The sequence below is a fragment of the Monosiga brevicollis genome, genomic scaffold (assembly GCF_000002865.3).
Source record: "Monosiga brevicollis MX1 MONBRscaffold_11 genomic scaffold, whole genome shotgun sequence".
Classification (NCBI taxonomy): Eukaryota; class Choanoflagellata; order Craspedida; family Salpingoecidae; genus Monosiga; species Monosiga brevicollis.
In genome coordinates, this window is record NW_001865048.1 from 509,537 (window position 1) to 530,620 (window position 21,084).

At 54.5% G+C, this 21,084-nt stretch overlaps 7 protein-coding genes across 7 annotated transcripts in view; 3 read left to right on the forward strand and 4 right to left on the reverse strand.

Moving 5' to 3' along the window:
• Positions 1 to 1,019, forward strand: part of MONBRDRAFT_8499 (uncharacterized protein) — a gene marked incomplete at both ends in the record, with an annotated part of 3,228 nt that extends 2,209 nt beyond the window's left edge. Inside the window, 2 exons of the mRNA XM_001746017.1 lie at positions 430 to 491; positions 988 to 1,019. Of these exons, the coding sequence (XP_001746069.1) occupies positions 430 to 491; positions 988 to 1,019 (94 nt within the window). The remainder of the gene's footprint in view (positions 1 to 429; positions 492 to 987) is intronic.
• A 717-nt stretch (positions 1,020 to 1,736) lies between these two features.
• MONBRDRAFT_25716 (uncharacterized protein) lies at positions 1,737 to 4,480 on the reverse strand (the record flags this gene model as incomplete). The annotated part of the gene is made up of 9 exons (XM_001746163.1): positions 1,737 to 2,399; positions 2,547 to 2,660; positions 2,780 to 2,829; positions 2,992 to 3,070; positions 3,212 to 3,286; positions 3,402 to 3,491; positions 3,677 to 3,938; positions 4,050 to 4,179; positions 4,381 to 4,480. 9 exons carry the CDS (start codon positions 4,478 to 4,480, stop codon positions 1,737 to 1,739), a joined length of 1,563 nt encoding a protein of 520 aa, XP_001746215.1.
• Positions 4,481 to 5,228: 748 nt separating this feature from the next.
• Positions 5,229 to 8,938, forward strand: MONBRDRAFT_25717 (uncharacterized protein; the record flags this gene model as incomplete). The annotated part of the gene is made up of 11 exons (XM_001746018.1): positions 5,229 to 5,313; positions 5,889 to 5,939; positions 6,054 to 6,153; positions 6,267 to 6,350; positions 6,440 to 6,742; positions 6,876 to 7,016; positions 7,163 to 7,531; positions 7,651 to 7,775; positions 7,920 to 8,175; positions 8,315 to 8,543; positions 8,894 to 8,938. 11 exons carry the CDS (start codon positions 5,229 to 5,231, stop codon positions 8,936 to 8,938), a joined length of 1,788 nt encoding a protein of 595 aa, XP_001746070.1.
• Positions 8,939 to 9,393: 455 nt separating this feature from the next.
• On the reverse strand, positions 9,394 to 12,249 carry MONBRDRAFT_25718 (uncharacterized protein; the record flags this gene model as incomplete). The annotated part of the gene is made up of 10 exons (XM_001746164.1): positions 9,394 to 9,595; positions 9,678 to 9,761; positions 9,928 to 9,988; positions 10,139 to 10,214; positions 10,374 to 10,423; positions 10,506 to 10,680; positions 10,940 to 11,092; positions 11,267 to 11,719; positions 11,828 to 11,972; positions 12,077 to 12,249. 10 exons carry the CDS (start codon positions 12,247 to 12,249, stop codon positions 9,394 to 9,396), a joined length of 1,572 nt encoding a protein of 523 aa, XP_001746216.1.
• Positions 12,250 to 13,318: 1,069 nt separating this feature from the next.
• On the forward strand, positions 13,319 to 14,806 carry MONBRDRAFT_32545 (uncharacterized protein). Its single transcript, XM_001746019.1, has 3 exons — positions 13,319 to 13,469; positions 13,633 to 13,817; positions 14,367 to 14,806. The coding sequence occupies exons 2-3, from the start codon at positions 13,742 to 13,744 to the stop codon at positions 14,642 to 14,644; spliced, it is 354 nt and encodes a 117-aa protein (XP_001746071.1). The 5' UTR covers positions 13,319 to 13,469; positions 13,633 to 13,741; the 3' UTR covers positions 14,645 to 14,806.
• Positions 14,807 to 14,990: 184 nt separating this feature from the next.
• MONBRDRAFT_8504 (uncharacterized protein) lies at positions 14,991 to 16,577 on the reverse strand (the record flags this gene model as incomplete). Its single annotated transcript, XM_001746165.1, has 5 exons — positions 14,991 to 15,152; positions 15,269 to 15,448; positions 15,838 to 15,909; positions 15,994 to 16,106; positions 16,391 to 16,577. 5 exons carry the CDS (start codon positions 16,575 to 16,577, stop codon positions 14,991 to 14,993), a joined length of 714 nt encoding a protein of 237 aa, XP_001746217.1.
• Positions 16,578 to 18,220: 1,643 nt separating this feature from the next.
• MONBRDRAFT_32547 (uncharacterized protein) lies at positions 18,221 to 20,546 on the reverse strand. The gene is made up of 7 exons (XM_001746166.1): positions 20,369 to 20,546; positions 19,649 to 19,694; positions 19,462 to 19,528; positions 19,266 to 19,363; positions 19,078 to 19,160; positions 18,885 to 18,974; positions 18,221 to 18,769 (listed from the first exon to the last, which is right to left on the reverse strand). The coding sequence occupies exons 1-7, from the start codon at positions 20,390 to 20,392 to the stop codon at positions 18,698 to 18,700; spliced, it is 480 nt and encodes a 159-aa protein (XP_001746218.1). The 5' UTR covers positions 20,393 to 20,546; the 3' UTR covers positions 18,221 to 18,697.
• Between the last annotated feature and the right edge of the window lie 538 nt (positions 20,547 to 21,084).

The following is a 21,084-nucleotide window of genomic DNA, read 5'->3' on the forward strand; positions in this document are numbered from 1 at the left end:
GAGAGAGAGAGAGAGAGAGAGAGAGAGAGAGAGAGAGAGAGAGAGAGAGAGACAGAGACAGAGACAGAGAGAGAGAGAGAGAGAGAGAAAATGAATTGGTTTGGTCGGTTTGAGAAAGAGAGAGAGATTTTCTTGTTGAAACACGAAGTGTTGTTGTTCGTGTTCGCATGTCAGGATGGCGGCCGTGGAGTCGGAAGCATCATCGACATGGGCGCCGGGCTTTGAATCATCCCTGAGTCGGTATCAGATGTTAGCGCAGCTGTGAGTGGCTACAGGGGGTTTTTTTTCTTGTGTGTGTGCGGGTGTGTGCGGGTGTTGGGCGAGAGATGAAAGGGGCTTTTGCGGGCTGCCTGAATGTTGGTGCTCCTTGGGGGTGATGGCTCACGAAGGCAGCTTGTTGGCGCGCGACCTTTGCTGCATTACACCCAGGTCATATCTGCAGAGGAAGCCCGTGACAGGCGTGTACCTCAAGCCCACAGATGACGAGCGGAGTAAGTCTTGCCTTGCTTCTATACGGATGTGGCGCTGTCTGCTGGCTGACCGGTGCCGCATCTTGTCGCTCCTCCAGTCTGGTCAGGCATGGTGTTTCCAAAAGAGGGCCTCTATGGGCGGGCGTGTCTCAAGTTTCGTTTGACCTTCCTTCAAGCCGGCCATGCCGGTGCAGATGGGGCGACGCCAAAGCCCTTGCCTCTGGTATTGTCGCCTGCAATGTGCTCCCGACTGTAGGACTGTTGAGCCGACTCACCGCAGACCGTTTTTGCTGTTGTTAGACGGTCCATTTTCTGTCCAACATGTATCACACTCATGTGGACGAGGAGAACCAACTGCATCTCCCTCTTCAACACACTCTGCACGATTATTTGAGTAGTCTGAAGCAATGCCTCATCGATCCAGCCGAATTTGTGCGTGTTGAGGCGGCTCTGTACTTGTGGATGCGTGCGCCTGTGCCGATCTTCTATCTCATCCGGTTCCCATTCATACCCACAGCTGGCCAGTGCATGTCAGCCAAAGCTGGCTGAGCAATATCTCCAAGACCCTGTCGGATTTCAGCTCAAGGTCGGTGATCTATGTTCTTTGTGCTCCTTCTTTTGAGGCACGAAAAGCGCAACCAACCTGAAAAGTAGCAGCAAACTGACATGCGTGCGTGTGTACCTGTGTGCGTTTGCGCTCGTGTGTGTGCGTGTGTGCGTGTGCAGGTGGAGGAGTGCTTGCGACAGGCCGATCGTGACCTATACACCGCACCAGAGGAAGATGCAAGCTACTCAATCTCGTACGTTCGTGGCTAGGCCGGTGCTGCACGACAGGCGGGCCTTTGGTCCTAGATGGCTGAATTCACGCGGTGGTGACGTAGGCTAAGCCGTTACTCGGCTGCAGATCATCTCGAGGCACGGGCACTGCTACAAGGGGGCATAACAGCGCCCGCTGCGTTACAGGAACCCGTGCCCGTGGAAGGTCAGTTGTGCTGTCGGCTTGAGGCACACACACACTCAAGGCCGTGATCACGACTCAACTTGCTCGCGTCTGCCGTGGCTTGTAGGTTCTTCATTCGTAGATACAGATGGTCAAGGTATATGAGACGTGGGATTAAAATGAGAGCTCTGGTGTTTTGAGTTCTGACGCTCTGCGAGCGCGGGGGCCTCCTAGGTTGCATTTCAATTAACATGTGAATTTGGAAACCTGGGTGTTCCTGTACTTTTATTATTTAAAACGTTCTCTTAAAGCAGCTACTTTTTGGTTTACGTGTAAAGGCGGCGAAAAGCTTCAAAGGCTGTGGTGGGCAGCTCGGAGAGGGACTCGGGCGTCGCGTCGTCCATGCATTCGCGCCAGGTCGTGATGTTGAGGGGAGGGATGTTGGAGATGTCGGTCAGCTTGATCCCCTCAGCAAAGCAAGCATGGACCAGGTATGTGCGATCATCCTGGCCGTAGCGACCGGCGGTAAAAGCACAGACTTCGTCATAGAGCGCATACTGGACGCGACGTTGCTCACGATCAAAGATGATGGTGGTACCGTCCCATGCACATGCGATCATGAGCCATTCGGGCGGGCTGGTCATGAGAGCGGCATTGGATGTGGTGGTGGGGGTGGAGGAAGCGGAGGGTGTTGAAGCCGTGTCGTCTGGGCTGGAGGTTGCGACCGATTCGGTGGTCACCACGTCTGGCTCACTCGTAAGCGTGAGGTTGAACAGATCTTCCTCAAGGGTGGCGTGGGGATAGGCGGGGTGACGGACAACAGCGCTCTGGAAGATGGGATAGTAGACTTGCACTTCCCAAATGCAACGCATCTGCTGTAGATCAAAGGCAACGCAGCTGCCGTCCGTCGTGGTGATGAGGAGTGGGCTTTGTCCCTCGTCAGAGGCAGCAATATCACAGGCCGAGCGTTGTAGGACGGAACGAAACACCTTTCGGAGTGCGACAAGAGGCCAAGAAGGGTGGCGGCACAAGACACGGGATGAGACCAGGTGCCCAAGCGCTTGTCGTGGCCAGCAAATCAGATGGTTGGGATCATGCGGGGGCCAAGGGATCGCTTGGCTATGTGGCAGACTGACCGAGACGGCGTCTTGCTGGTAGGAATTGGAGAGGGAGATGAGCTGGCCGTTGGCTTTGATCAAGGCGAGGATATCCATCTCGTGATGAATGCTGGTAGCTGTGATGTTGCCAATCTATCGAAAGATTGGGCACGCGTTGAGTGACCGGCATCTCCCGTTTCGATGCCATCGAGAGTGGCCGTATGCCGCTGCCAGTGCGCAGGCGTGGCGGTATGGGGCATGGGTAAGCGCACCTGGGAATCATAAGCCGCACTGTACTGCATAATCAACGCAAGGGTGCGCCCTGCATAAATGTGTTGTCCTGTGTGGTGTGTGCGCAAGCAAATCGAATCCAAGACCGCATCAAATGAGAAGGAAACCCGGAGGCGCAGGGGCAGATGGAGCTGGATTGGCGCTTGACTGTGGGCTGATTATGGCGTCAAGGAACAATTTGGAGGTGGCCGACCTGCGAATGATGCCACGGCCTGGGCAGGAAAGATGGAGAAGATTTCGAGAACGCGGTCGGAGCGAGTCACGATCAAGCTCTAAAGATCAATGCCATGGAGAGGAGATTGGGGCATGTTGACGGTCATGGGTGAACAGGGTGAGCCACGTTTGTGCCAAGCACGCATGCGTGATAGGCTTGGGATATGGGTGAGTCCCGTCTGGGCTTGACTTGGGCGTACCATGAAAGAGGCAGTCATGCCTCGAGTGAGGCGTGCCACGCGCACGTTGACATGAAGCTGAATTGTCTCTTGTAGCTGCCGTCGAGTGGGGGCGTCGAAGTTTAAAAAATGGTTGTGTGAGGGAGGTTGTGCGGGTCAGCCACGCATCCCACGTGGTGTGTCAGGGATGAAGGGATGGGGTGGCACGTACCACAAGCTGGATAGAGCTGGGACTGTCGGCTGTGAGCTCGACGCGCACGAGGTAGACTTGACCATGTTCACTGAAGATGACGATGGTGGGCTAGCACAAAGCAAGTGCGATGGGGTGGGGGATAGGGTTGGCATTCAGAAGCAGGGAGAGGCAGGGGGAGGCAGGGGAAGGCAGGGAAGGCAGGTCAGGGGAATGTCAAGGGAGAAAGAAAACGAAAAGAAGTGAAGCAGAGGCTGTGGCTGTGGTCAAGGTGCGTTGCAAGGAGATTGGCTTACCCAGTCATCGGGAGCAAGGAGGGGCCCGGCACAGAGGCAGCAGAGGTTGGGACCGAGGGTGATGGAGGCTTGCAGGGCAAAGTCCTTGTAAATGAAAAGGCGGCCGGTGGGGTGAATAAAGGCAAGTTCGTTGTGCCCATCACGATCAAAATCAAAGAGGAGGAGCGACTGAGAGGACGAGGTCGCCGGCAATTCATCTGGCAGGTTGAGACGCCGGCAATCCGGAAACGAGATGGATCGTCCCTCATGAACCCACGCCATCCTGCCGTCTGGACCCAAAGTGCACACAACCGGAAGAACAGCGCAACAGAGAGACAGAGGGAGCCAGGAAGGTCCCAGCGACGCCAGATGCCGAGCAGCGAGATGGTCGAACTGGTCGAACGAGTGAGCGCAAAAGAGAGAGAGAGAGAGAGAGAGAGAGAGGTTGGAAGACGAGAGAGCGTCAAAAGCAGTGCCGTTACTTGCTGACATCTGGCATCTGACATCTGACATCTGGCAGCTTTCTAGATCATGGCCGGTTCGATGATGGCAGCTGCACACATCATCATCCTAAGTGGATGGGGATTCCTCCAATTTCGTCACCCAAACCCCCACACAATGTCCGTGCCACGCATCGCGTCTCTCTCTCTCTCTCTCTGTCGCTGTCTTTGCTGTCTTGGTCTCGGAGAATGGCAGCAGGAGAGTGTCGGGTCGGGCTGACTGACCTCCATCGCTGCTGGCGGCGGGGGCCACAAACGAACCAGATCCCATGCCCGGACACAACTCATGAGACTCGGGAACGGTCTCAGCAGCCAGGAGCTCCATACCACCAGAGCCGCCTCCGTTTGTCCCATTTTTGACCAATTCCACACCCACAACCCATTCATGTACGTGACTGACTCCGCTTCTTCCTCGCGCCATCGCCGAGCAGACCCGTTGCATCGACCGTCGCACCAGCAGCGAGACACGCACAAGACAGGCACAGAGCGACGGTACCACCCATACATAGCTCTCCAGATCTATGGAATAACACAGCGCTGATTCCATCAATCTGTCAAAGGGCGACGCTGCTCAGTCGACGGCCTTCGGGTCTTGAACGCTGGATCATCTTGCCCACGACCGCCAACTTGTCCCAATCCGAAAGGCCGCCATGACTCCTCTACAACAACAACAACAGTAACAGTAACAACAACCACAAGACCAACGACGACATTGCTTCCGCGTGCCACCCGCTTGTGATTCTCGGAGCTGCACGCAAAAGCAGCAAGTGCGACGGCCCCACTCCCCACCATCGCCACCGACACGTATCAGAACAAGCCGATGATGAATTTAATCGCACGTCATGGCATGTCCCTTATATTTTGCTTCTCCTCTCCCTCTCTTTCTTTCTTTCTCTCTCTCTCCCTCTCCCTCTCCCTCTCCGTCATCCACTGCACCTCTCACCGGACCCACCACCACAGGCTGGCGAGCCTGAGCAGTTTTCATCTTTGGATCATCGTGTGCAGCCCTCCCTCGTCCACCCCATACAGAGCTGGACGGCATTGCTTGGGAGCTTCCCTCAGCGATGGCAACCATGGCAGCCCGTGCCACGGTGCGCTGGGCTTTGATGCTTGCCCTGCTCATCGTTGGCGTTCAAGCCGATTGCCAACTTTCCCAATGTACGTCCTTTGATCTCGGCCTCTGACCGTTTCACTCGAGGCACTCGCTGCCGCGTAATCCATGGCCTGGCGTGAGGCCCCCCCAACACACCGGGTTATCTTCTGGCCCACTCACATGGCCTGCCATTGATGACCAACTCCTTGACGTCCACGGCGGCGGCTTTTGGAAACGACCGCCCTCTGGCAAACGACCTTCCAGATGTCGGCTGCTTCGACTTGGTCCGTTTCCTGCTCAGGCTGTTGAGGCAACATGGTCGACCTATTCTCCGCTCATGCGCTTCTGACCTTGTGCCCATAGGACCTTGAGAACACCCATTCTCACGAGACTATGCCTGTCGTGGGGTGCGTCATGCCTTTGGCTAGATACCAGCGTGGGGTGTTCGGATCTCAGCTCGGGCATCAGGCCCACTACCGAGTTATCCACAGGCCGAAGCAAAGAGCATTCGCGCACCTGCAGCCCCTCCATTCCACCTCACCTGTGCCTGCCGTTGACACCTGCCTGCCATCCAGACTTGATGAATGTTCGCTCTTGTGTATGGGTCACGGACATCTGGGTGCCGTTCGTAACGGCACAGATTGTTGGTGTGTTGAGGAGCACGTTGTCAACTCATCAGCAACCAGTACAGGTGCGCCGAAGCATCCAAAGCTCGTTTCCGTTCATCGGATAGCAGATTCACTGGGTGCACTGTCTCTCATTCGTTTTTGATTGGAATGGCCCCACGCTCCATCCCCATGCATAGCGTGTGATATTGTCTGCAACGACAACACCAGTCTCACCTGCGGCGGAACTACCGCTTTTAGCGTGGGGCGGGGTATCTGCACCTACGATCCGGCCAAAGAGTATGTCATTCGTATTCGTGCCATCCTCGTGACCAGGCCCATGCCCAACCCAGCGAGATCGAATGCTAACTCAACACACATTTGTGCTCGTTTCTGGCAATCCATGACCCCAGCCTGCCCTTGCTCCCTTGGACTTTTACTACTCGCGTGGAAATCAATGTCCTGGAGCGCAACAGCACCATGTACATGCATGAGTGGTGCGATGACGTTTTTCTTGCCCACAACTGTTTGTTTGTCTTTGATCTCCTGCTTCTACCCCGCTCGACCTCATCCAGGTGCATCACAGGTATGACGGGCCCGGCAATCGGGCTCGTCAATCCATGTTCCGATTTGAGGATCGCATGCGTCATATCCCCGGGGGTGAACTGGACTTGATTTATCGTTATGATCTTGATCTCACGGCCGTGGTGGTCAATGAGCATGACTGCCATGTTGAAGCCATTGAGGATGAGCGCTTCCTACCCTTTGGGGGCCACGGCATTGTCAACGGGTCACAGGATGCACGCATCGGTACTGTATGGGACTTTTTCGAATTTGGTCGGCAATTCAACGAGACCTACGAGGGCGTCTTTTATATTCGTGGTGTTCGGTGTGATGCATGGCACAGGTGCGAGCCAAGGCTAAAAGTGCACTTTGAAGGCTGCCGTTGACACTCAGCATAGCAAGCCGAGATCTTCGTTTCGGTGACACCTGGTCTCACTTCTATTTCATATATCTCTCAGTATGGTCAATCACAGTGACGAGTTTGGTTCAAGCCTCATGGATATACACTGGTTCTTCAACGACCCTTCGTGGTCTCTGGTTGGATCTCCCGAGCCGATTCCGATCCGCATGATCGTCAAGGGCAATTTTACGCATGCCGAGTCAGTCTCTTCTCCACAGTCTGCTCGACCAATTTGGTCCATCAGCTTGCTGATTCGGCGTTCAGCATGCACGCGCACTCATTTCTTTCTTGTCTTTTCATTGTATCCTTACATTTTTTTTTCGCACGTGGCGGGCCCTGCAGCAGCGGAAACGTGACCGAGTTTCACCACATGTACGACTACTTTGACTTCTTTCACAGCGAGATCCACCACCCCGTTTTCGAGATCGAGGATGTCTTCAAGCTACACTGTGATGCCCAATGCGGCCGAGGACCCATGGGCGAGCACTTTCCAGACGTGTGCCGTGATCCAACTCCGTACCACGGGCGCTGGGTGGCCCTGCCCGAGCTGCCCGACACCTTCACTGCCACTGTAGCTGCCAGCTTCTCCGACCACGGTACCACCATCTATTCGTACGAATGGGTGGATGAACCCAACAATTGGGGCCGCTTGGATAGCTTCATGGGTCGAAACGGCACTGGTAGCCACGTCTCTGCCATCTATCGCTATGACTTGTCAGTTCACGCGCATGCCCTTGCTTGCGCTCAGACGCTTGCCGGGTACAAGAGCTTGTCAACGGTGACGTTGGGCGAGAGACTATGGTGTTGGAATCACTTGGTTGGCCGGCATGCAGATGCGCACGCCTCATGATATGTGTGTTGTGTTTCGAAAGGGATCAGTACGTCTTCTTCTCACATGACAGCTGTCATGCTGGCGCCATTGACGATGCACATGTCTTCTTGCCTTTTGGAGGTGATGGTACGTCCATGGATCAAGTCGGTGGCTTTAACGCGGCACAGCTACCGACAAGTTGGTACATGACATGCCAAAGAGCTCTCGAATTGTTGAGCGGTCTCACGATGTGCCCTCGGGGCTATGAACTCTGCTCGGCACACCACACAGGTCATGGTATCGGGCGCACCTCGGACTTTTTTGAATTTGGCCGTACCTACAACGAGACTTACATTGGCAACAGCACAATCCGCGGCATCCTCTGTAACCAGTGGCACAGTACTCTGACGTTTACGCGAGGCAGCTTCACTCACGAACTCTACCTCAGCTGGTACTTTTCCCACCCTGAATGGGTCACACCCCAAGCCGGACACAATGAAAACATCAAATCTCTTCCCGTCCGCCTTGAAGTGCGCGGCGATTTCGGGTCAGTTGCTACTCTGCAGCAGGGTGGGCAAGTTGAGTCGAGCTGGGTAACAATACCGAACATTGGACCATTGGCTCCCGATGATGAATCTGACTCACCGCCATGGCACTGCTTGTTGACGAATGTTGGCGAAACTTAGGAACCAGTCCTTTGTCCATACACACGACTATGTGACATTTCGCGTTGGCATTCATGACTTTGGCTTTGAGGCCAGCTTCTTTGAGCTCCCGTGTCAGGCGGACTGTGCTGAGGCTGATGCCATCAACTTTCCTCGCACGCAGTGCTGGGCGCCAAACTCGGAAAACACAACGACAAACGCCCCGAGCGGCTCTTCGGGCTCGTGCAACAAAAATAACCAGACTGGCGCGGTATGAAATGCATGTGGCCTTCACTCGAGCGAGCCTCCTCCTACTCTCTTGTATGCCGCTCTAGCCTCATGCCTTTTGGTTGCACATGGATGCATGGGTAGATTGTGGGCACCTTGTTTGGCGGCTTGATTTTTGGTGGTCTTGTCGGGACCCTTGGTTTGTTGTTTTTCATGCGCTCGCGAAATGCCGCTTATAAGCCTCAGGTCGACACGCGAATGGAAGCCACCGCGCCCGTCCCTCCTGCCCAGTCGGAAGCCTGATTTTTTCGAGGTCTACCAGGGCGGGTGACGGCTTGCTTGCTTGCCAGCGTCTGTAAGCACAGGCCACGAATGAGGAATTCCATATCATAGTGTGTGTGTGTGTGTGTGTGTGTGTGTGTGTGTGTGTGTGTGTAGGTGGGTGGGTGGGTGCGTGCTTTGTGTCATTGCATCAGCCTCAAGGCGCGATTATCGCAGCCGAGAGCAGATTGTGTATGGGTTCGATGTTGCCTAGAGTTTTGAATGGCGAGCTGTGAACGTAGTCACTCAGTGGCTTTGGCGAGGGTGTTGAAATTCCTTGGCACCGCTACTCAAGACGGCCAGCTGACCAAAGTCTTGAGGAGCAGACGAGTCATGTTGGGCGTTGCGTGAGGAGATTGAACGCTTCAGCTTGCAAAGGAATAATTGATTGGTGGGTCATTCGAGACCTGAGACAGGTATACGCATGTACATGGGGTGGGACGAATGAGCTTCCCCAAAGGGGAAGGCAGGTATGCGGCTCAGCCGCGGCATACACTCACAAGAGCGCGCGAGATGAGAAGACGCGAGAAGACACATTTTATCTTCATTTATCTTCACACAGACTAGAGATGCTAGCACTCATGTAAGCTGAGGGTGCGCAGCCGAGTGGGGTCGGTTGTTCCAATATCATTCCGGCTCGCAGGGCGGGGCAAGTCGAGGCCGGTGGGCTGCGATAGGTTGGATGCATCGTTCCGGTTGTCCGCATCAGGATCAAATTGGCGATTAATCTCATCCACAGCATCGCGCAGTTGCTGATAGCATCGCATGTTGATTCTGCAACGACCGAACGCGCGTGAGGTAGATTGCGATGGGAGGTACATTAAGGCGCGCCACATGCGACCTGGGATTGACGTACTGATCTGCAAACTCCCGGTCCATCTCTTGGGAGCGCAGAATAGTGTCTTCAATGGCCTTGGAGAGTGCGTTTGGAGACCATTTGCTGTCAAGCCCAAGCCCGCCCAAAACCAGTGAGTTTGATGCACCACCATGCCATCCATGCCCACCATTGAGAAAGTGGCCAAGCGCCCGAGGAAGGGAAGGAAATGGCTGGGTACATGCCGATCATGCCAAACAAATACAAACAAACAAAGCCTGGTGAGACTGACTTGAAATTGGCCAGGTTATTGGCAATGCGATAGTTGGTCTCATTGATGGCTTCCTCAAAGGCTGCGCACAGTCGTCGGACGTATGGTCATGTTGTCAGGCAATTGCGAACAGGCATTGGCACAGATGAGGAATGGACACAGGTGAGATGACAAGTCGCCGGGCTCGGAAATTTGAGTCAAGAAGGTAGACACGACAAAACGCCACACGCACAGCGCAGAACAATGCCGTCAAAGCGCTGGTTGGGGGCACAGCTTTCGGGGAGCTGGTATGCCTTGACCGCACATGTCTGCAGCGGGTTTGATTAAGAATGGAACAGGGCGGTGGGGTGAGAATGCGGGCAAATTGCTCAAGTCTGAGCGCACCGTCAGGCGGGCGGTGCCACGCAGCTAGGGGGTACGAGGCGGAGTGTGTGCATGCCGTGTTCAAGCAAGCATTGACATCAGACCTCTTCGTGACGGCGCGGGTCGTAAGCGCGCACATTGATAAAGAGCAAGCCTACACGTCAATCAAGCTTGAGACTGAACGCAGCTCAGCGAGAGGACAAAAACCAGAAGCAAATGCATGACCAGGTGATGACCTTGGTGGGGAAGTTGGCGTGCCCAGTTGGGAAAGAGCGGTGACTGAATGTCCATGTAGTGCGTATAGGTACCGGGAAACTTGAGGACCATGGGACCCTCAAATTTCACGTCGTCAATCTGCCAATGACGCTCATCCTCAGCAGTGGTAACGGGGTGACAATAGGTGGCGCGCACCTAGGGGAACGATGATGCGTTGTGAGGTAACAAAAAAAAAACAAAAAAAAAAACAAAAACAAAAAACAAAAACAAAAACAACCGTATTGTGTAAAAACCACAAAGGCGAGAAAGGATGTTAGAGGTGACTAGGTCGATAGCATCGACTGATCACATCCTCTCTGGCCAACAATCTCGGGGGCGGATGGCCTTTGCTGTAGATGTGTTGCCCTGCATGTGTGGTGTTGCGGGGGCGAGGAGCTGCGTGGCACAAACTGACGGTGACATCGGTGAGGAGGTGGCCGAATTTGTTGACAATGCGGAATTGCATGTTGGGGCGGCCGTCGCGAGTGACAGTGGTCACGACACGGCTGAAGCGGATCCCGTTGAGGGGCTGACAGATCCAGCGATACAAATAGATCACAAAGAGCACCTGTGGGCGTGGGAGTCACACGACAACAAGCAGAGGGGGCAACGGTGAAAACACACACAAAAAACAAAAAAAACAAACAAACCAAAGACAGGATGAGTCGAGCGGTGCGAGGTAATGTGCTGGTGTGAGGGTTGCACGGAATAGATTGGTGGGTGTGGGGACCAACGGGCCTACCAAGGCAACGAAGCTGCCTAGGCTGGAGAGGGTGCCAAGGAAAAGGCAGAGGTCAGACTGATGGGCGGCTTCGGCATTATTGACGGCGGAGATGGCGGGATGCAGGCTGCAGGCTTGGAGGAGCAGTAGGAAGAAGGTGCGGGACGCCGTGGTATCGACGTTACACTCGGCGGCGGCAAAAAGACCGGTGGAAAGGCCAGCGATGGCAAAAGTGGCCATTACAAAGACGAGAAGAATGGCAGCGGGGTTGCGCTGCCAGCGCCAGACCCAAGTGCGCAGTCTAGTGGCGTAGAGGGGGGAGGGTGGGGCCAGGCGACAGCGGCGGTGCAGATGAATTGAGAGGGAGCGAGACAAGGCAATGGTGCAACTGGCAGGCGAAGACGGCGCCAGTATGGGAGGCACGCACTGCGTCAGGCGGGACACTGGCTCGATGATGGCATCGTTGCTGAGCACCTGGGCATTTGATCAACAGGCAATGGAGAGGTGGGATGAGTGTGGTGCGTTGTCAAGTTTGTAGGGGACCCTGCCGATCAAGCCCAAGGATCGGTGCGGCATGCGTACGCGGTCAAGGCGATCATAAATCTCGACGGGCTTGGGGCGAAAGAGAATGTCCCAAAGGGAACGAGGGCTGGGCTCGACCATGAAGCTCTTCCACATGCTCTGCAGCTCTTCTTCCTTGACACGTCGCGTGCTCGAGCTGGCTGAGCTGCATGATTGCAAAGGCGCATGGCGTGAGCGGGCGGGTGCGTCATGGCCCGGCCCGACCCAGCCTTGGACGAGCCGGCCTCAAGTCATGACGAGCTCACCTACCCGTTGTGCTCATCAGGTACCGACTGCTCCCGATCATGCAGCAGGGGCTCTTCATGATCGCGACTTGGCCCCTGTTCTTGATTCTGTTGAGCTTGGCGACGAGCGTTGACATCCGGTTCGGGCTGTACCGCCCGGGGTCGATGGCCCGGCGGTCGAAGCGTGGCCGAAGGCATGGTTACCGCCCCAGCGCCAGATCGAAAAAAAAAAAGACCAAAGGAGAAGAAGAGGAAGAAGGAGAAGGAGAAGAGGCAGCAAGTCAAAGAGCAGAGAAGCGAGCGGAGATGATGCCGAGCTGGTTCCCCCCCTTTCAGCGCCAAAATGACACACACACACACACACACACACACACACACACACACACACACACACACACACACACACACACACACACACACACACACACACACACACACTCAACACACACACACACTCACACACTCAACACACACACACACACTCACACACACACACACACACAAGAGGATCTGAGAGGAGGGTTTGAGTTTGAGGGTTTGAGTTTGAGAGTTTGAGTTTGAGAGTTTGAGGGAGAGTTTGAGAGGAGAGAGAGAGTTTGAGAGGAGAGAGAGGATGATTAAGAGAGGAGAGAGAAGGGGAAGGTCATGATTGTTTTTTCTATGCCTTGCCTTGACCATGGGCCTGAACCGCTGTCCTTCCATTCTCCAGATCCTCTTCCCGATCTTCGGACTGGAAGGATGGATGTTTCAAGTCCGCAGTAGAGCGATCCATCCCCTGGTTGACAACACCTTTTGTCAGCAGATTGCAAAGTTCCAGTCTCTGCGGAGACTCGGGCTGTATCTCAAGTCTCCTTGTCCCTTTGGGAGCGGGGAGACTCAATGGATGAACCAAAGTCGAACCGAAAGTGAACCTGCATGCGCGTGAGAAAGTGTCCCAGAACCCATCCACAGCGACTCAACTTGTTCCAACATGGGAAATTCCTTTCTAAAACTATTCAAAAAATCACTGTGGCAGCCTTCCTTTCCTTACCCCTTTGCGCGAGCGGCGCCAAGGCGACTGGCTCTCAGCTTCGGGCTCGCCTTGTTCCCACGAAACTCAAGCCTTGGCTGTTATTGGCCCCTCCTTTGCGATTTCTTTTGTCTCTATCGCTCTTGGTGCTTGCTTCTTGGTGCTTCTTGGTGCTTCTTGAACCCCACCCTCCCCCTTCCACTCGAATCCACACACACACACACACACATCCACAAGGGGCCCTTTACCGCAACACTCACCCTGTGAATGCTGACGATCACAGCTGAGCCACAACATAACAAAAGAACATTATCAACCACAGCGTCAACCAAGCAACAGGCAACAGTCGCAGCTATTGCCTGTTGCTGGCAGTTACACACCCCTAAGCCAGTTCCACCAAGTCACCACAGTAAGCCCCGCCCCCCTTAAGCTGATACTAGCTTAGTGTTGTCGTCGTGGCACACCCACTGTGATCACAACATAGCGCAACAGCTTCACCCACTGATCCGCCCCCCTCCCGCCCCTTCCCCCTCCCCTTCCCTTCTGGCTTGAAACACGACTGGGTGCCAAAGGTTGTGAACGGCACCACGCCCCAGCTGGCAATTACCGTTTCGGCCTCTTCTTCGCGTCTTCGTTCCGTCGCTTGTCCTTTTCCCCTCCTCCCCCAGATCTACCGCCATCATGTCTGCTCCTAAGAAGTGGGAAGTCAAGCCCGGAGGCTCCGGTGCCATCGACATGGCCACCGCCACTGCCATGAGTGAGTTGTATCGTTTGCCCGCGACCGTTTGAGATGTATCTGTGCTTGTGCCTGTGTTTCGAGAGGGAAGGCGTCGCACTGCCGCGCGCGACCGCGAGCGCGTTTTGGTGGGCGGGGTTTCTTTCTGTCTTTGGTGGCTCTGTGCCTTCTCTCTGCGCACACACTCGCTCCGCAACACACACGAGAGCCCGCTGCTTGTACAGACACGGGCAAGGCTTTAGGATTGAGATTGAGATTGAGATTGAGATGAGCTTTTGAGCTCTGGTCACGCTCTCTTGCTTGTCTCGTGTGTGTTGGAGGAAGGGCGTTTTGTTTTTGTTTTTCGTGGCAAGAACGAGATCAAAGCAAAGCAAGGTCCTGCCCACCCTTTGTGTGCATGATACTCGGGCAGGGGCTGGTGGTGTGGTGCCTTCCTTGTTATTGTTAACATTGCTTGCTCGACGAACCACCCGTCGAGCTTGCTTCCGTTCTCTTTTATTGCCTGATGATGCAGTGCCAATGCTCACCTTTTTTTCCCACCGTTTTGTAACATCTTTCCTTGCTTTGCAGAGAACGCCAAGAACGCCTCTCAGGCTCAGTCCCTCCGCTACAACCCCGGCCAGGCTCATGCCCCCACCATTGATGCCGGTTCCTCGTCGATCGCGCACGCCATGAGCGTGCCCGACTCCAAGCACACTCAGCTTGAGTTCCAGAAGGGTACCGGCGAGTCGAAGGTTGGCGTCGACTCGTTCGCCGTGTCGAGCGCCATGAAGGCCCCGGCTCCCCCGCGCACCATCAACACGGTCGACAAGACCCGTTCGGTGACCTCCCAGCCTGGCATGAACTAGAAGCATTTACTCCCATGTTCTTCATGCTTTGGTTTTTGTGTGTTGACGACGTTTGCCCGAGAATCTGATGATGTTGTCCAACCACCCTGTTGCCTCAACCCTTTTTCTCGCGCGTCGTGTCGTGATCGAGCTCTTTTATCTGAAATTTAAATCTGGACTTGTATTAACATCTTTCCTTCCGTTTTCGTCACACACACACGCACACACACACACATAGCACCTACACATGGCAAGGTCAATGGAAGGAGCTCTGGAGCTCTGCGACCTTGGCTCGCAACGTCCTGGTCTAAGAGTGATAATACTCACAACGTGTCAATTCGGTTATCGAATCATGATTGCCAGCAGGCTAATGGTCCTCTTCAATGTGGCGCGCTGCCACAATGTAGTCGAGCTTAGGAAAAGTGCTCTTGAGGTAGGGGTTGCCCTTGGCCTGAATCAACCCCTGATTGGGCTTCTCACGGTACTCGGCGTTGATGTGCTGCACGACATTGTCCATGCCCTCAATCACCTATCACACAGCACAACACAACAGCACAACAGCAGCAGCGTCATCCAAAAGCATCTCCATGAGCTGGCCTCTGCTAGTCATGCAGGGCTTCAAGTGGAAGACAAACTCAAGCAGACCTCGCCAAGCGTCGCAAAGCCCTGCTTATCCAATGCGGCGTTGTTGCCGTAATTGATGAAAAGCTGCGTTGTTCGTGTGTTAGGCCCTGCGTCAAGCAGTGTGCCCCAAGCATTCGAGGGGCGAACCATGAGGGGCGCGGGGAGCTTTGAGCGCACAAGTCTGGGTCGAGGCAAAGCAGTCTGTCCAAAAAAAAAAAAAAAAAAGTAGGGCCGGTGCAAGGTCCATACCTGCGGCAGCAAATGCCAGGGTGCCTCGGCGGTTCGACTCCTTGGGTGGATCGTCTTGGATGGATTGCGCACGCCACTGCTTCGAGATGGCGGGATCTCCATGGATCCCAAACTGCACCACAAAGCCCGGCAAGACACGGAAAAAAGCAATGCCGCCGGTCGTGCTCCCATCAAAAAAGTTGCTCTGTATCGCGTTCAAACCCGCCAAGAAGAGCAATCAGGCCCGGGGAGAACGGCGAGGCATGAGTACAATTTCAGATGTTTTTTTTTCCATCTCCGTGCATTCCAAACCCATAATCCGATCATGCACGCCAAGGCTAGGCCGAACAGGCTGGTCATACCTTGTACATTTCCCAGATGCGTTGCACACCCAACGGTGCCCAAGCCTTGGTGAATCGAGCCCGGAAAGCGCCCTATAATCCCAAACAAAGTGTCATCGGTCACCAGCCAGGGCGGAGACCAAGTCACTAGTGCTTATGGAGATGAGGAGCACAGACCTTGGTAGTTTCAAACTCGAGGATGAACTGCTCCGGGCAGCTTCCGATGGGCGTGCAGTGGCGATGACAGCAGCCTGCTGCTTCATCTGGTACCAGTTGCTCCATTTCCAAAACTGGACAGGAGCCGGGCGCTACACTCTTGGGGCAAATGGTTGAGCATGAGGCGGGTCGATGCAGAACAGGCCTCGTCGTGCTGGCTGCAGCCACCGAAGCTGGGACTGCTTCCGGGCGGGCCACTGTGCCAACGTGGAGCGATTTCAAAGTCAGTAGCATTCAAAAAAACAACAAAGGCGGGTGGTGGCGGTGGGTCCCAAATCGGGCTGCCTCTGCCTCGATCTGAGCACAGCTTTCCGTCACTCGACACCTTGATCATGATGGGGCGCTGCTCAAGGCTTACCTGTCGGGGCTGGCGCGTGGATCACGCGATCCTCGCTTCGGCGCATAAACACGACCAGGGAGATGAGTAAGAGAGCCAGCCCAAAGATGAGCGGAGTTCGGCGCACCATGCCGTCGGTATGCACGGGCTTGGCCGTCGTCTTGCCGCTGGCTACCCCTGGGTCCGTCACCGGTACAGCCGTCCACATTGGGGCACTTCACGTTTCTGACTCCTTTTTTCTGACAACAGAGAGCAGAGAGAAGCTTGAGAGAGAGAGAAAATTTAATGAATTGGTTTAGAGAGAGAGAGAGAGAGCGAAAGCCAAAAAAAAAGAGGGAGCGAAAGCCAAAGAGAGAGAAAGCCAGAATACAAAAGAGCATAAATTCAGCTGCAGAGGCTCTGCGGAAGTGTGACGAATGGCAGAGTTTGAGAGATCATCGTGATCATAGGGATCATTTTTATCAGCTCCAGCACCAGCAGCCGTCAAGATGTTGGGCCTGAGTCAGCAAGTGGTACGTGTTGCTGGCTGGCTGCTTCACGTTCCAGGAAAAGGGCAGCCGCTTCGAGCATGGGAACCAGAGGGCGATGAGCGGTGTGAACGTGGTAAAACTTTGGAGAGGAAGGGGTAGATAAAGAGAATCGCGGTTTTGGTCGGCGATTTTCGCCAATTCTGGACCATCAATCTCTCGCACAAGAGATGGGCGAGGGGCTCGTTGGCTGCACGCAAAAAGGGGCCCAGCGCGCATTGAGAGCATGACCGCCAATGCCAAAGCGTGGCTTCGGGGACGGGCCATGACATAGGGCCTTGGGGCATGCTTGTAGCACTATTATTATTTCGTGTGTTGGGAGTCAAAAACCGGTGCGCGTTCACATGAATTATCGGCCTGTGCTTTACTTTTAGGCGCGCTCCGCGCTGCGCGCCCGCGCGCCCATGCGCCAAAGCGTTCGCTTTGGTTCCGGTGGCGGCTTCCCCACCAAGTATCAGACTGAGATTGGCCCGGGCCACGTTGCTCCCGTGTAAGCTCCTCATTGCTCTCCCTCTTCGCCTGCTGTAGCTATTTCGGGTGCACGTCATGAGTGCGCATGCGGCCTCTCCGTGTTGTTTCGCATCCTTCTTCTTCCTTGTCAAAGCCGTATCGATGCCATTTCATGCATCACTTCTCGTCCCGTCCTGGCTTCTCTAGGCACTCAATCACCGGTACGGCCATGGGTGCCGTCATGTGGTTCTGGATCTTGTGGCGTGCCAAGCACGACCTGCCCCACCTTTTGGTCAGTTGGCAGCTCACTTCCGCGTTTAGTGCTGTTCTGTCGCGTGACTCGTACCTATACACCGACACACCAACGCTGTACATCTCCATGGACTCATCAGCTGCTCCATCGCCCGTCCATGCTCATCCATTGCTTTCTCATCCATGTGCCGCCTTCGTTTTGTTCTTGTCTTCAGGGCATGGTCGAGCACCACATTCCTGAGGAGCCCCATCACTAGAACACTCTTGAGACACGTCCTTTGATACACTCTTCTGTGCTTGATTTGCACCTTGTTTCCTGTTTCTAAATTGTTTCCTCACCCTTGTCGATTTTTTGCGTCTCTGTGACACGCTCACGACCCTACCCGCGTTGCGTCGGGCGTCATGCCCTTCCCATTGGTTCAATGATTTTTTTTCATCATGTGCCCTCCGTTTGTTGCCAGAGACTGCGTTTCTTTTGCAACCAAACCAATTTCAGGATTAAACTCTTTCAATTGCTGGCTGCCCTGGCCCCTTTAATCCTGCTTGCCTCATAGTCAGCTCTCTTGACACACCTGGTGGCTAACCTACATTGTGCAGATCACTGCTCTGCTCTTCCATTTTTCTTCTTCACTTCTCGATTCCTGATGTCTTTTCTCCTCTCGAAGGCAGTGCCAGTGTCAAACATGGCAACAGGCGAAGGCCCAGGGAATGAACACAACACAAAGCAAGCAAACCATGCAAAACAAAAAAAAAGCGAAAAACAAAAACAAAAACGACACCAACACAACCACATGTCTCTTGATGAAGGCTTTGTTACAAATCACACTGCATGTTCAAGAGCAAGCCAACCACAGAAGGCGGCAGACCGTGTGTATGCGTGTTAGCGGGTCCCAGGCGAGGCTGAAACACCACGTGCTGCCCGGCAGCATGCGCCTCGGCCACACTCGCCACCTTGAGGGCCGGAGCAAACTTGCATTGGTGCAAGACCAGCTATCCCACCAGGCTTCTACTTCTACGCGTTCGCACTGATGGGCTAGAGCGCAGCGATGTACGAAAGCGTGCCTCAAAGAGGCTTCAACTCAAGGTGGTCAGATCCTCCTCAGCTCGCATCCGACTTGCTGCGCTTGGGCTCCACTGAGGTTGCCGAACTGGACTTTTTACGCTTGACCAACTACAACACAGTAGCCCACGGATCGTGGCCAGTCAGTCGGTCGGTCAGTCGGTCATTCAATCAGCCGTGCCCGTTTTTCCCAGACTTTCAGGTCCACGCGTGGACACAAACGCACCGTGGCCGTTACATCGCGCGCAGTGCCCTGTGCCGAGGGGGCATCAAACCCCGCTTGCTGCTGCTCCGATGTGCCTTCTTTTTGTATCCGCTGCAGGCATCACACGCATCATGTGACGTCGCGTTACCGAGCGGGATATCAGGTTTGAGGAAATACCGTGTAGGAGTTTCTGCACAAAGGCCCCTGAACGTACTTTCAACGCGTCAATCTCATCATGACGCTGCGTCAAGGACTTAAGCAGTTGGCGTAGCTGCGCCTCGTTGTCGGGCTTGTCATCTGTAGCCATTCCAACCAAGGTGCTTAATCAGGGGGTGACGGGCTTGGAAGGACTCACCAGGCGCCCTCGTTAGCACGTCAGCACAAGCGCAGCGCAATACATACTGGCAACGCGTGACAGTAGGCCAATGGCTGTCTTCAGGGTGTCACGGGCCTCATCAAACTGCTTGGCTGCCGTCTGCACACCACTCAGCTGTTCCAGCCTACAGCATTTAGCCCAGAAGGAGGTGAGCTGCTTTCTTGGCTACTCTACCCTCACCAACGTTGTTCAAAGCCTCTCACGCCTTTGACACGCGCGCACCTTTTGGCATACTCATAGCTGGCGTCGGGGTTCGAACCATCATCTGCACACAGTTCAGCTACTGCCGCTACAGATGGAGACATTGGGTGGGGGGAAATACATGAGGAACACTCATGGGTGCAACCTTCATCGGCGAGGTGATCAAAAAAAAAAAAAAAGTTGATGCATTGGAATGAAGCCCACGGACCAAGTTCAACGGCCGAGGCTTCGTAATCACCAGCCTCCATAAGCAGCTTGCCAATGCGAAAAAGAGCATCAATGCGCATCTTCTTGGCTGCGGCCTTGCCATCATGCATCTCATGTCCAAAGAGAGCAGCACTGAGTTGAAGACAGTCAATGGCCGTGGCCATGTCCTCTTCCACCTCCTCATCGCCCTAGATAGTGTTGGCCACGCCCAAAGCCCACACGGTGAGCAACGGGTACTAGAGCGTAACAGCGGCCATTTGTGGCCTGACCTGCAGCGCATCGTCAATGTTGCCTAGGCCTGCTGAGTTTGCAGCTTGGTTCCTATGAAGCAGCTCGCAGCATGAGCATTTAGCCCAAACTAGCTTTGGGATCCCTTGGATTTGGGGTGGTGCTCAGCCACGCGGAGACGAGCCGGCAATACCACCAGCAGCAGGCGCGATAGCTGTCACTCACATGCACTCATCCAAAAGACTGATCGCATAGTAGTAATACATCTCGGCCAGTTCGGGATGAGCATCGCCGACTTGGCTGCCGCTGTGGGTGTCGCACGGCAAGATGTATCCTTGAGTATTGGGCTCATGCGCCAAGAGCTCACTTCGACACGGAATAATCAGACAACACTCAGCCGCACAAACTTACGCAACTTCCAGGATTCCGCTCAGGCGCTCTGCGATGCCCTCATTGACGCCCTTGAGCGAGTCTCGACGCACGGCCTTGAAGGCTTGCCACGTCGCCTCGTCGACATGCTTGCTCAGATCAACTTCTTGCTCTGCCTCCTCATCCACCTCGTCCTCCTGATCGGAGTCCCCTTGCTCATGCGCGATCTGCTCAAAGACGGCCTCTTGCTCCGCAGTCAAAGCCGAAGCCGAAGCCGAAGCCGAAGCCGAAGCTGCCGCTCCACCGCCGCTCGCCATTTTGTCGAGTTTTTGCTTGTTCAAATGTCAGATGACCGTTACAACACCCGAGACCGGGATGCTGACATTTGGTAGCAAATGGCGGGAGTTTAGTTTTGAGTATTATTTTACAGGGACTTTCCAATCAAAGCCGATACAATCAACTGGGTCGTTTTCCCGCCAAAACTCTCGGAAACGTAGACAACGCCAGCTGTGGGGAAATAGCATTCAACAGCTCTTCGCTTCGTTTCTTCACACAGTGCGATCCGCAGACCTTCAAATGGCAGCCTCGGTCATTTGATGGTGCTCATCCAAGCCACATCTTCTTGATATCACTGATATTAATAAGACCCTGCTGCTGTGAGGGGCACATTCTCCCGCCCTTTTTTGGTATGACACTGCTTTGATCACCTTTCTGCATGCAGCCTTTGACAGCGCCCGAGGCAGCTCACCCTCCCTTTTGCTTGGTCATCTGACCACGTTTTTTTTCCCCTTTCTGAAATGCCGAAACTCAAATGCTACGCTGGTACCCTTTGCCATGTGT